Source organism: Leptonychotes weddellii, chromosome 14, assembly GCF_054177405.1.
Source record: "Leptonychotes weddellii isolate Sample4059 chromosome 14, ASM5417740v2, whole genome shotgun sequence".
NCBI lineage: Eukaryota > Metazoa > Chordata > Mammalia > Carnivora > Phocidae > Leptonychotes > Leptonychotes weddellii.
This window is the reverse complement of record NC_138382.1, coordinates 6282267-6296534: the sequence shown is the minus strand read 5'-3', so window position 1 is coordinate 6296534 and position 14268 is coordinate 6282267. Positions and strand designations below refer to the sequence as shown.

Sequence of the window (14268 nt, the reverse complement as noted above, 5' to 3'; positions counted from 1 at the left end):
TTAGAGCTTCATTCTCCTCACGAGAGGCTGGATCAATATTAACTGGAAATAATTTCTCACGTTGGCCAAGACCAAGACTCAAACATGATTGCCCGAGCCTCCACAGACCAAGACAAAATGAGGGCTGTGAGCTGGCTGTAGGTGAAATGACCACCAAAGTTTCTCACAGAAGACTCACACGTGTGTTATGATGAGTGAGTGTGGGAAACAGGATAGCGTGTTCTGGAGGACACTTTCTAAACTTGGGTATGGGGGTCAGTTCTAAGGCCAGAAAACAAAGTCACCAATGCCCTAAGGCCAAGGAGTGTATTTTTTTTCTGGGATAGACTGAAATAGGGCGGAGAGCATCACAATCTCTCCCTCCCTATGGGAATGAAAAGGGAGGGGAGAGGACACCCAGGATATGTCAGAGAAATGAATTATGCAGGACACATTTAACCAAGAGCTGGGATTTTTTGGAATATCTTGACTGCAGAATTGGCTGTGACTCTGTTGTTTGTCTATTTCAGAATCTGATGTGATGGGGAGAAAGGGAAGAAAAGTCTGATTCTGCCAAATCCTCTTTACAGAAAAATCACCAACCAGAAGAGAATTTATCCAGAGTGGTCTTAGACATTTGATGTCAAAAATTCTGCTATAAAAAAGAAAACCCTCTGAATGAGATCATCCTTTGGGCAGCTTGGAGCAGGTCAGAGCAAGGGGATTAACTCATGGTCCTGCGGCAAAGAGAAGACTCTCTTTATTAGGCGTACAGTTCAGTCTGCTCTGCAACAGAGTGGATCAGATGAAAGAAAAACATTCAGAAGTGAGTGTAACGAGAAAGCCAAACAGGAATGAGGGGGAAGAGTGTTATTTTTGTCCAAACATGAGAAAGGGAGGCACAGGTATATAAAAAAAATGGCCCCTTCCATGTCTTTCTCATGGTCTCAAACTGTGAACACCAGCCTCTTGATGACATCGGAAGAACTTTTAGAATTAACTTCAGATGCAGTACTCCTGCCAAGTATGGCCAGGGGCCTTTGAAAGCTACTGCCAAGCAAGACCTTAAAAGTCAATATAATCCATAAATTTGAAAGAAACTAACTGGGTGGGGGTTTGATCAGTAATAACATGTGCTGTTTACGTGTAATTTTTTTTTTTTTCCTCTTCAGGATGTCAGGTTACTATGGTAGTAACCACAAAGGAATTTTCTGTAACTTCCCTTGAATACAAGCCTCAACATTTGGTTAGAGAAATGAATTGGAGGAAACCACATCTATTAAAAATTCACAATTAGAGAAGGGCTCTTGGCTCTTCTATATGAAAAGAACATCAAGTCCTTGGATGTCTGCTACCATTTTGTATCTCCAGCTCCTTATCCAGTCCTATGCAAGGGTAAGTATTTAATACATGTTGGTCATTGCTGTTGAGGAATTACTCTGTTGAACAGACCACAGGTTCCATAGACTTAGCTCCCAACCTGGTGCCAGTATTTTTTTTTTGTTTTTTTTTTTAAGATTTTATTTATTTATTTGACAGAGAGGGAGAGAGAGAGAGAGCAGGAACACAAGTGGGGGAGTGGGAGAGGGAGAAGCAGGCCTCCCGGCGAGTAGGGAGCCCAATGCGGGACTCGATCCCAGGACCCTGGGACCTGAGCCGAAGGCAGACGTTTAACGACTGAGCCACCCAGGAGCCCCTGGTGCCAATATTTGTGTCCAGGTGGATGGCACCTTTGCCCAGTCGGAGCTAGTTAACGTCCAGTTGGATACTATATTTGCCCAGAGACCACAGTTTCTGTTTTTGAGGGGAGAACATCTTATTCAAAAGAATGATTCCAATCATTGACTCTGGGGAAGATGATTAAAACCTAGAAAACTATTTCTCCTTGCAACTAAACAGAAAAGCAACCAAAGACTATTTTTCAGAGAAAGGAGCAAAAAAACTTAGTCTTGCGGTTTCTGATCACTTCCCTGGTTGGTCTCCTCACCACCAGCAGGAGGACAGTTCTTCACTTGCAAAAAGATACACAGCTTCTTCAGGGCCCATTCCCCCAGCTGCTTCCCACCCAAGACGGGAAAAGATAAAGTTGATTTCCAGGTCACACTAGAAAGGCTTATGGGCTTTCACTTTGGGAATTCTGTCTCCATTTGACCCGTTGTTTCAGAGAAAGCCTTAGGAAAGGAATACACTAAGACATCCGAATCACATAATGGTTTAGTTTGAACTCCATGTTGCTTCATGCTAACGGACTAAAGTAGAGGCTGCAAGAAAAGGAATTCTATTTTACCTCAAGCCTTCCTTGTTATTGTCATGACTCATTTTCCTGACTGCAAATTCAAGGCGACTAAAAAAACATCATCTTGGGCTCCGCATGAGGTAGATTTGTTTGGAATGTGGGAACAAAATAAAGATGGCTAATTTGGCATTCAGAGGTGAAATGAATGAGACCTCTTTAAAATGAAGAACGACTGCACTTCAAAACTAAAAATACATGGAAAATAATCTGATGTGAAGGGATATTTGGACCATGAGTCAAGCTGTTTGTCTGGTGGAGTGACATGCGTATGCTCACATCAGCGTCTCTTGCTTTGTCCTGAGGTGACGCAGAGGACAATGTGCAGATGGAAGAACAGCAATCACCTGCTCAGGGTTACTGTTACCGTTCCCAGAAATCATAAAGGAATCATAGTCGTAGTCCTCCCTTCTGTTCACATCCGTTCATTCCACACAATGCCCAAGCGCTGAGCGGGTAAAGGGCTGTCAGCATGACATAGTCTCTGCTCTCAGGGAGCTCCGGTTCTAGTGGGTTGTAAGCAAGTCAGTAAGGAGACAGCGTGATCTCAGGGACTGCTAAATCCATGAAGAGAAACAAAGCAGAGTTACGAAAGAGAGTGAGACTGGGGGCGGTGGGGGGTTTAGGGGAAGTGGTTGAGAAAGGCCTTTCTCAAGAGGTAATATTTGAGCAGACATCAGAAATGAAGGCACAAGTCACGTAAAGTTCTGGTGAAGGTGTCTTTCAGCCTTCAGGAATAGCATGTACAAACGCCCCGAGGCAAGAGGAGTTGGTGTTTTCCAGGAATAGTAAGAAAACCAGTGTGGCCAGAGCAGAATAAGCAAGGAGGAGCTGTGATAAGAGTGTGACTAAGGCCAGACCATAGAGGGCCTTGTCGCCTACAAAAAGGAGTTTGGACTTGACTCCAAGCATGGTAGGGGCGGGATGGGAGCAGGAAATCCTCAGAGACTCCATTTACATTTTAAAGGGCCCCTCTTGTGGTGTGGAGCCCTGGCCTTGTGTGTGCTAATGGGATGGGGGTTGACAGCAGAATGTGGGGGACAGTTAGGGGCCTGCTGTAGTTGAGATAGGGGGAACAGTGGTGAACTCAGCTTGGAGAAATGAAGCTGATTGTGTTTGAAGGTAGAGCTAACAGGACTTACAGATTAATGAGATGAGAGAATGCTTGAAAGAGGAGGAATCCAAGTTGACTAGGCTTTTTAAGTTCTTAGTAGTAAGTTGAGATAGCCACGTAGGCTTAGCTCTTTATTCTCCTCCATTATCAAGAAACAGACTGGACTCTGAAAATTATGCTTATAAAAGTTTTGCAGACAACACAGACATTTAAATTAGAGACAGATCAGAGACAAATCAGAGAAGGCTAGAAAAGCCAGTTCAGCAATGTCTTCTTGTTGCTGTTTTTTTTCCCCAATAGAGCTATTCACACTCACTAGGTAAGTAAGAAGAAAGGAGCAAATATCACCAATTTCCCTGTATGTGTGCTGAAAGGAGTAGATCAGGGGGGAATATTCTTTTTAAAAGATTTTATTTATTTATTTGAGAGAGAAAGAGAGTACAAGCAAGGGGTGGGCAGAGGGAGAAGCAGACTCCCCATTGAACATGGAGCCCCATGTGGGGCTTGATCCCAGGACCCTGAGATGATGACCTGAGCTGAAGGCAGCCACTTAGCTGACTGAGACACCCAGGCATCCCTGAGGGGGGCATATTTAAGAAGCTGTTAATACGGTGAATATCTCTATAAGAAGTTTCATTCCACAGGCCAGTAACCCAACTAGTATCTGCCATGGAGGATAAAGCATGGCTGTGGTTACAGATCAGCATTAAAGAAGCTTACAGACTTGTGGGCGTTTCTGCCCTGGAATAAACTTGGAGAAGTACCAGAAACTCTCCACAGATACAAAGAAAAAAAAATAGAATAAGGGTCCCAAGTTTTTCCAATCTAAGACCCAATGTTCTAATCTCCATTTTCAAGGTTGGGACATTGGGATTTTCTGCCTCTTCTCTGCTCACAGCATAGACATTGAGAACAATGTTCATCACATTCAGGGATTCTCAAATAAAACGTGTGTGTGTGTGTGTGTGTGTGTTGCACGTGTATTTTGAACACCATGTCTCTCAGCCCCGAATATCTATGGAAGTCATTTTCCTACAGAGAAACCGACCCCTTTGTGGGATGCTGAGTGAGGATAACTGTTTGTTTTCCGGAAAGAAAGCGCTGCAGCCCCAAGAGAAAGGATGACGCTCACGATCATGTGGCACTGAGTGACGTGACATCGATGGCCTGACAGAAGATGACGCAGATGTCAACACGCAGGCTGAAGAAATGGCTCTTTGAAGCCTATGTTGGTTTTTCAGCTCTGGCTTTTCTCAGGTGTTTCGATGATCAAGATTGACAAGCTTTATTTGGGGGCCAGTGCTTACTAGTTGCCCTGTAAGTCAGGTATCTTTCTGTCCGTGTGGGAAAGTGTCTGTGACACACACATCGGGGAAGCACTTAGAGCAGCGCTCACTGGGGAAGTCGTGACTCCATTCTAACACCCCGCGACGTGGGTACCCTCTTAACGACACCCAGGTCTTCTCCGACAGAAGACGAGTGCGGCCGACTTCCTCATGATACCAGAGCTCTCTCTTCCACATGTTCGTCATCATGTCTCTAACATGGAGGTGACTTTTTTTTTGACACTCAGTGACTCTTCAAAATCCTCTAATATAGGTCACGACTACATAAAATACAAGCTTGGAATTGTAAGGGGCAAAACTGGCGTTTCCAATTGTGTTAAAAAAGAAAATAATATAGACCCCATGCTGCCTCGCTGGTCTAGGATATACAAAGGACAGTCTTTGTCTCTTGAGGACCGCACACGCCATTTGTCTGTTCTTTGTCATGTCTTCTTCTGTTGGGCGGAGAGTATGTTCTGAACTCTTGCTGGGTGGATGACACGATGGGGAGGCCTTTGGAATGTATGCCAGAGCCCCCAGGGTGCCCTTCCTGGGCAAATACACAAATCCCTGTCCTCCAGAGAAAACCCGGTTTCCTGAAGGCAGCTTATGAGCACCCCCACCCTGCAGAGCCCTGCCCCTGCTGGCACCCCCTCCTCTCAGCTCCTGTGTGTACCCATGGCCCTTGGCCAGGTCTGACAGACTTTCAGATTTCAGGGAGACGTTTTTTCTTCTATTTCTCCCGCGCTCCCCGCTTTGGGGTCATTTTTGCGTGCTTCCGGTGTGCCCCCACAGTCTCCTCTGGCACCCCTGCATAATAGCCCAAGTTACGACTGCCTGCTGGCCATGGTCTCTCCTCAGGCTGCATACTTTGAGAGACAGGGTTCCGTCAGTCTTGCTGACCGCTGTATCCTCAGGGTCCAGCGTATCGCCTGGTACCCAAACACCAGCTGACAAAGTGACTCAGTAAATGGATGTCCCCAATGCTGGGATATATTTTGATAAATTTTAATATTTTATGTGATGCTTATGATTTTAGCCATTAATGCACATCTCCTAGGAGATTAAGAGGGAGAGGAGAGAAAGATTATGTTGTGGGTGCATGTGTGTGTGTGTGTGTAAGGTTGAAAAAAGCTCAGTGGGTGAAGATATCAATGTCCCTCTTTGCTCAGAAAGTCCCAGTGAAGGAAGGTGAGCAAAGCAGCAGGCCCAGTTTTGAGCTGTTCACATGTTATAGGTGCAAATGGGAAAGGATGGTGAGTCTCAGGCTTCTAGTACTGAAGATCACAGAAAAGCAACGTAGGGAACCCCCAGTGGATGAGGGCGGGGGAGTCCTAGCAGTGTGTGTGTGTGTGTGTGTGTGTGTGTGTGTGTACATACGTAGTAGAGCAATTATATGTTGTAGCAAAGTATGTAGGTTGCACAAATGGCTAAACTTTGAGAACTGGGTCCACCATTGTCCAGACCAATGAATCAGGGGGGACCACTCTTTTCTAGGAACCTCCCACCTGGACAGTGGGGGCTGGCAATGGCCTCCTGTTTCCTAGGCATTCCCACACTGGTCCTTCTCCCTTGTCAAACCCTCCTTAACACGTAGCACTGTGAAACACCACACAGGCATTCTGGAGGTTATAAGGAAATTTTAGGTTCCTGCCCTCAGAGAACTAATAATTCAGTTAGCAAGACAATATCTGGGAAATGATAAATAAATAAAACAGATGCTAAGAACCAAGGGGAACTTGTCTCTGTGAGCTGTAAGATGCAAGGGGGCTTTCTGGATTGAGAACTAATCCAAGCTCCAGGCTGGGCAATGTTTAGTCAAGAATAGAACAATGATGGAAGGTCCTTATTGTCTTTCTAGGTAGAAAAAGATCCTGAAATAAGATGCAGATACGAACAAAGTCAGTGAGGAGGCTGGTTTGACAAGAGTTGGAGAACAGTGCAGAAATGCAAAGAAGTTAAATAGAAAACAGTTGCTATCCTTAACCCCTTAGCATCCAGAAAATCTACAATATGTTTCCAGTGCTGAATTAGAAAATGGTATCAGTGAAGACCAGCCTTGGTTACCCAAAGGCACAGAAAGACTGTGCATATATATATCTAGAATCTTAGCAATGCCACATCTGATAAAGATAAAAAACAGTACGGCTTCCCAATACTTGGTACAGACTCAAGAAACTGACATTCCTTTTTTGGTTAAGGTATTTTGTTTGACTACTTTCTCAAAAACAATTGTCCCTAACATTCTCTGCTGTTGAGTCCTGTCCTAGATTGTGTACGCCTCGAGGAGGCCACATCCGTTCCCTATTTTCAGTCCTCTGGCTCAGAGATGGGGCTCATCGAAGCCCTTCCCAAGTCACCCCAGGCGGTCAATCCTCAAGTCTCCTTCAGCTCTGTTGTACTACAGAACACCCCATATCTGTGGAATGGAGAGAGGCAGCTCACATGCTCTCGGGCAAGGGGGGCAACACAGATCCAGCGGACTTTTCTTGGGATTGTAAGATTTCTCCACCTCAAAAAGGGATTCACATCAATATGTTTGTTTTCTCTGCTCTAACAGACATACTATGAAGCCCAATGAACTGACATTTCCAAGACGTTGGGTTCCTCTTATGGGAAGCCACTGTTGTAAAGTACTCCTGGCTCGTTCAACATGACATCGTGAAACACCACTTCCCATAATAAGCTTAAATCAACATTAGGTGATGTGGTGTGGTGCTGCGTACATCACTGAAACGATGTGTCATTCAGATAATATTTCAAAATAAAAATGGAGCCTCATCAAATTGAGAGAAGTTGCATTTACTTTATTTTATGATGGCAAGGATCAAAGAACCTGATGCTAACTGGCTAGATGTGGTGGACCTTTCCTGACTTCTGACAGTGACTCAGCCCATTTTATTAACAAGCTAAAGCTAAGTAAATGATGAATCAGTGCCCACAAAGCAGGAAAAAAATGCGTTTCCCACTAAAAATCGCGAAGTGTGATAAACCTATTTCCGTTAAGAAAACTGCTGGAGTTTTTACTGGGGGATTTCCCAGGCAAACAGAGGCAAAGATATATAAACCAAAGGCGGAAGGTAAGCACATTTCCTCTTAGTGTTTTTATGCTGCACACTAATGCAAACACAGTACAAAATTCAGGGCTGTTTCATGTCGCCCTCCTCCCCAAACCTGATCGGAAGAGATAACCTTCCATCGACTTGCCCAGGCCAGTTGGGCTGGCAAAGGAATGGGCCACATATCCGGTGGGAAGAGCACAGCACAAGGCAAAAGCCACAGGTGTGAGAAGGTCCACTTCACCACCCAGCCATATAAAGTACCATTACCTTCTGCCCTTTCCTCCCCTTCTTACCTTCCATCATGGCCTACATTATCAACCACTGTCATTATTTAACAGCACCCTCTGGCTTCTCTACCTCAATCTCCCAGCCATGCCAAGGTGGCCTGCCTTCACGCTATGCCACATGCTAGGCTTCACCTGCTGTGGTTCTCTTAATCTTAACTCCCCATGGGGTGCAAGCAGAGGCTCAAATGAGTAAAGGAACACCACATTCTCTACGTGGGGCTCCCGATGAGAAGGGATGTGTCGAAGAGGAAAAGTGCAGGCAAGTCCCAACTCTGGAACATTCTGCAAAATAAATGTCCTGAGTCTTCATAAACTGTCAATGTCATGAAAGACAATGATGCTGATGATGATGATGGTAACTTTTTAAAAACTGGGGAACTTCATTAGATTCAAGAAGATAACAAGAAATGAGAACTGTGATCTTATTAAATCCTGGATCGAAAGAAAGGAAAGAAAATTAAAAAAAAAAAAGAAACTAGCTATAAAGAACATTATTTATACAATCGAGGAAATTTCAGTATTGACTGCATGTTAGATAATGCTTTATTGATGTTCAATTTCCGGAGCATGGTAATTACATTGTGATTATGCAGGAGAATGTCCTTCTTAGGAGATCTTTCCCGAAGTAATTAGGGTTAAAGCTCAATGATATTCACAACAATCTCTCAGAGGGTTCAGAAAAAAACAGGCAAGCAAACAAACAAAGAGACCAAGAGAAAGAAAGAGAAGGGAAAATATCAACAGTGGGTGAATGTGGATGTGGGGTGGTATGAGTGTTCACTGTACCATTCTTGTAGTTTTTTTTATATGTTACAAGCTTTCTAAAGAGGGAATTGAAAAAAATTAAAATTATAAACTAAGATAAAATGTTAAAAACAAACAAACCGAAGTACCAGGAGGACCTAAGGAACACACTCAAACAACCAGCAACCGCCAGAGCTGGGCTGCGAACATCAGGTGTTTGGGCGGTGGCTGTTAACGCCAGTCGTGGCTAAAACCTTTTTCTACCTTTATTCTTTTAAAGGCTGTGTGCAAAAAGAAGACACACAGATTGCTTTTTCTTGTATTCTTGTAAACAGAGTATTAATGAGTATTAATAACAAGATGGGATGAAGAAGAGGTCTCAAGTGATGGTTTCTTAGCTTCATGATCTTGTGGAGTATGATTCTCAGCCAGGCAGAAGGAAATGAGAGGATGATTAGCCCATGGCTAGTATCACTTAAAACCTGACTGGAAAGTTAATAAAATGCTAAAATGAGTAAGCTCATCTCAACCTTTAGAAATACATCAGATCACTGGCAGGACTGTCCGCCCCCAGTGTCCGTGAACTTAACAGATGGTTACCACTTGCCCTGCTCTGCTGATGGAGCTTGGGGGAGGAGGCTAGGAGCTGTTTGCACTTGACCACATAGGCAGAACGGTTAAGAGCAGTCCAATATCTTCTGATCCATATTTCTGACTGACTATTAGACACATGCACACGGATGTTTTACAGCTGCCTAAAACCCCAACCCTGAAGTCCATTTATTACCATTCTTTCTCTCCCACTCTTCCTCCTACTAACCACTCCCTTTGCTTCTGTTAATGACACTTTTCCATCTGTGTCTAGAGGTGTAAATCGCAAATGAATTTGGCCCTTCCCTTTTACTCCATAAATACATTAATAATTAGCAATTCTCCTAAATAACAGCCCTTGGATAAAGTCTCCATCCTTCCCACTTCACCTTAGTTCAGATCCTCATACTACTCACAAGGACTCCTACAATAACCTCTTTCTTGTCTTCTCTACCTCCGGTCCCTGCTCCTAGCCTCGATGACTGCCATCTTGTCACCTGAGTCCCTTCTCTATAATGACAGTCTGATGTGTCTCTCTCCTCATAAATGGTACCATATATGGAGCCATAAATGGTTTTTCGCTTTCAGTAAGAGGTAAATCCCTCGGCATAAAATATATTGTTCCACACAAAGCCAACCCCCTCTTACCTGACTTCATCAGTCCTGTCCACTCTGGATGATGGCACCTGAGCTTACTGGGACCTCCTTCCATGTGTGTCCTTGTCCCTCTCATATCTCGTATGTGTTCTTCTGGCTGCCTTGGATGCTGCTCCCCATTTATGCATCTGGGAAGTCTTAATCTTCCTTCCATGCCTAGATCACCCTTTCTTCCCCTCCCTCCCTGAGGCAGAATTAGGGACGTCCTCTCTGGGCTCCTGTGGCATCTAGATTACATCATTTATCCACACAGCATTACTATACTTTGTTTGTATGTCTGTCCTCACCCACTAAATCCTAAGGACAGCACTGTGTTTTAATAATCTTGGCATCTCCAGCACCCGGAACAGTGTCTGACACATAGTACTCAACAGATTTATTAAATGAACAGATGTATTAGTAAGTGAAGAGGAGGCATAAGTAAAAAAAACTGTATGGTTTATCAAACTTAAAAACACATAATTTAAAAACTTATAGATAAGGCCGACACTAATGAAACCACAGATCGCTGGTTGAAATTCAAGATTGAAAACCTTTGCTGCCCATTCGAGCCATTCTTATGTCCCAGGACTCTAGGATAGCACAGGGGTCCCCACAAGAACTTGTTTTTCCTGTGGGTGTCTGGGAGTAACCCCTACTCAGGTCAGCTTAAGCCTGCTGACACGTGGGGCGAACAAAAGGGGCCACAGGCTGTCCACATCACTGGAAGGCTGGGCAGTCCAAAGACAGACCGAAATGTCCAGATTTAAAACGTTTCTCCCCAGAACTCTTTATGAGGGTGGTATCAACATAGAGTATTCAGTGAACAGCCCCTTGCTGGTCACCCACCTAAAATCCTGTGCCCTTTTATGCTACACTCCCAAGCTAATCCTGATCTCTGTGCCGAAGGCGCCATCTTGCCTCTGGAAAGCTGTTCCGCCTGTGGGGACATTGCCTTGGAGCCGAGTCATGGAAACAAACTGAGGGGAAGTGGGGAAGACGGGAATGGCATCAGCCCCTTCAGCTGGCAACCGCCAGTTCTCGGCTTCTCCCATGGAAAGTAAGACAGATAATGAGATATTTGATCCACGTGCTTTGGGTGTGCACTTTCAATATGTCACCTTTGGAGAACTCAACCCAACCGATGGATTATTAGTAAAATTCAGCAACCGTCCAGGCCCTTCTCTGTGCCGGGAAGCTGAGCGGCGACACCCAGTAGAAGAGAGACAGGTGGCCTTACCTCTCGGCTCCCGCGTCCACAGCTGCGAGCGGAGGTAACTGGGAGGCGGGGTTGTGGGGGCTCCCCTGCACACTCTGGCCCGGGGAAGGGTGGCCGACGGCATGTGGGGCTGGCATGGCCCCAGCAGCTGTTCCGCTTCGGCTCGAATGACTGTTGCCAAAGATGGAGGCTGGAATCAAGGGAGAACAAGCGTCAGACCGCACGTGCTTTCCATACGGGGGGCTGACAGCAAGCATGCTTGAGGGGCTCGTCTGCGGTTCTCCCGGTGGCTTTGGGGGAGCAGTGCTCCGCTCACTGGACACACACAGCTTTCCTTTTCAGGGGGACAGGTTCCCCAGCTCATGTGCCTTTCCTGTGGCTCGCTCCCGCTGACGCTCGCGGGCTGGCTCGCTCCCTGCCTGGACCTTGTACTGCGTCGATCATGTCACGTCTGCGTCTGGGCAAAGGTCTCTGGGTTCTCACTGCTCAGTCCTGGGGGCACGAGAGGTAACAGTAAATATTTGGTCTGCTGACCCCGAAGAGGCGAACACAGGCCGTTTGCCCCTTGTCCTGGCTGCAGCGAGCCTCCGCGGGCCAGGCTGGCGCTCTCTCTGTCACTGCTAAATCAGGGTAATGAGAACACTGTCTCCTGTCCTAGCACCAGTGTAGGATCCGACACCCTCTTAACCTCAGAGTCTAACTGAGCCCGGGCATTTCCCTGAGGATGTGATGCATGGACACACTCAGTCTCCATCAGTGGTGAGTCCGTGCCCAGCCCCACACAACCTGAAAAGGGGCCTCAAACACAGCTCTGGATCCCCCCCAACACACACACTGTTGTCTGTTACAACACAGAGAGTGAGTTACAGCCGCATTCATAGGGGCAGCCTAGCCTTTGAGAACTGTACGTGACCCCAAACTTAAATACATGCCCATTTAGATCAGCTAATTGGTACGATGTCACAAAAGAGACGGGGCTTGTCACTTCCAGAGTCTATCACTATCAGAGAGGCTCTCAGTGTCTGAGACCCACTCAGCACACATCTCATTATGCTGCAATCACACCAGCATCATTACGCTGACTCCCTTCAACTTCCTTCTCTGTACAAAGCGATGCAGAGCTTTATACCCATCTCTGCTCTTTTTGAACTTACTCTACTGATGTCAAAGAATAAATGGATCTAAAAAAAAAAAAAAAGGAATCAGGTTCAGGATTAAGAAGAAGCAGCCACATAATCAAAGAGACTTGAGGGTTTAAAAGTTCAGGGAGTGCTGCTTTTAGACCGGTACCACTCTCTCCAACCTCTCCCGGAGAGCACGAACACCCCACGTGACCCAGCCCCCAAAAGCTTCATCCGACGGAACAAGAGTTCAAGTACTTAAAGGAACATGTGAGGAAGCAGAATTACCATCTTCCCGCTCAAAAGCTACTGACAAGAGTGTGATCTGATGTGAAGGGTTTATTTCTGGTAAGTCAGCACGGTGTCAGGTTAACTCCTGTCCTCAGAAGCCTGCATCCTCCACAGCCCTCCAAGACCTGAAGAGGTGGTGAAACTAGAAAGTGCTTACTCGCTCAAAGAGGCACTGCGGGCCTTCAGTTGTGCGTCAGCCTCCAGAAAAGTTGCACGTTTGCAAACTCGCTAGAGTCGCCTTATGAATCACTACCCTCATTTATGCTCAGCACACTCAGGCAACCACAATTCTGCTTGTATTCCAAATAATAATTTTACCCAGGGGAGAAGGCTGTTTGGATTGACTGCAGCAACAGTTTCAATGCTGGTGTTTGTCAGCGTGGAGCTTGGTGTTTTATACACTATTCCAAAAACTAATGGAATAATAAGAGGTCACAGAGACACTGTGGAAACACAGCTCAGTTTTTTTTCTGCCTTAGTGTAGAAACGTGAGCTCTCTTATTTATTCTGTTGTAGTTGCCGAATGCACCCCTCACTTGCTATCCCCTGGAGGTATTTTTGCATGTATGTATATGTGTTCATCACAAGGGACCACTGCCCCTGCTGTTTCCAACCCCGTGGGCAACAGGGACTCTTGGTGTGTTCACTCTATGCTCTACTCTGTGGTTCAACAGAAAATGTGGTGCTTCCCAGAGGGCTCCATGAGCTGTATCAGCGACATTTTTGCATTAGCTGCAATGAAATACCAGGTTGAGAAATCTGGCATTGTTTGCAGCCTGCCACACACTGACAGGCTGAAAGGCTGACAGGCCTGGTTAAGGGCCTCTCCTTCATCCCATTTAATAGCCAGGACCAACCATCTGCCAATCCCTCCATCCATCCGTCCGTCCATATGTCCTCCAACCATTATTTTTTTAACCCAGGATTTATTAAGTGCCTACTACATGCTAGCCACTCCGTGGCATGTGGGCCCCTGCCCTTGAGGACGGTGCAATTTAGTGAGGGGAACAGGTCTCTAGACATTCATTCTACCCAAATACTGAGACCTGCCAGTAGACATCATCAAGTGGTGTTCTAAGTGCTCTAACACACTTCTCATCCATGGTCCCACACTGTGCCCTCAGATCTGGCCAAGTCAGACAACCGGTCACTCCTCAACCATATCACAGCAACCGATGCTACCGTGCTTTCGATTGTAATGTCCTCTACCTTCCTCTACTTTAATACTTTTGCTCTGTACTCGGTCACCTGCATTCCTCTGAATCCTCTCTCAGCAGCCAACTATTCCACAAATATTTATGGAGCACGTACTGTGTGGCAGACACTGGGCGAGGTCCCAGGACAGACTAGGGAACAAGACGCCCTTGGTGCCTACTCTCTCCGACAGCATCATTCATGTTTGTTGGAGTAAACAAGGACGGACACAATCTAAATGTCAATGGAGTCCATCTTGGGCCCAATGAGTAGGACAGGAACAGAAAGTAACTTTTATCTACCAAATCCTGTTCCTTATTGGTCAAAGGTTGCCCTACCTAGGGTGTTACTTCTCCCACCCAAGTAGGCGCGTGTAGCAGAGTGGCTAAAGTTCTCGCAGATGCCCAGCACC

General features: G+C 45.8%; 1 protein-coding gene across 6 annotated transcripts in view; it reads right to left on the bottom strand.

The window, feature by feature from the left end:
- GLIS3 (GLIS family zinc finger 3) overlaps positions 1–14268 on the bottom strand; it is a 445030-nt gene that overhangs the window by 34649 nt on the left and 396113 nt on the right. For all 6 annotated transcript variants that reach the window (XM_081802770.1, XM_081802769.1, XM_081802771.1 and 3 more), the window contains one exon: positions 11272–11440. In XM_081802770.1, the coding sequence (XP_081658896.1) occupies positions 11272–11440 (169 nt within the window). The remainder of the gene's footprint in view (positions 1–11271; positions 11441–14268) is intronic.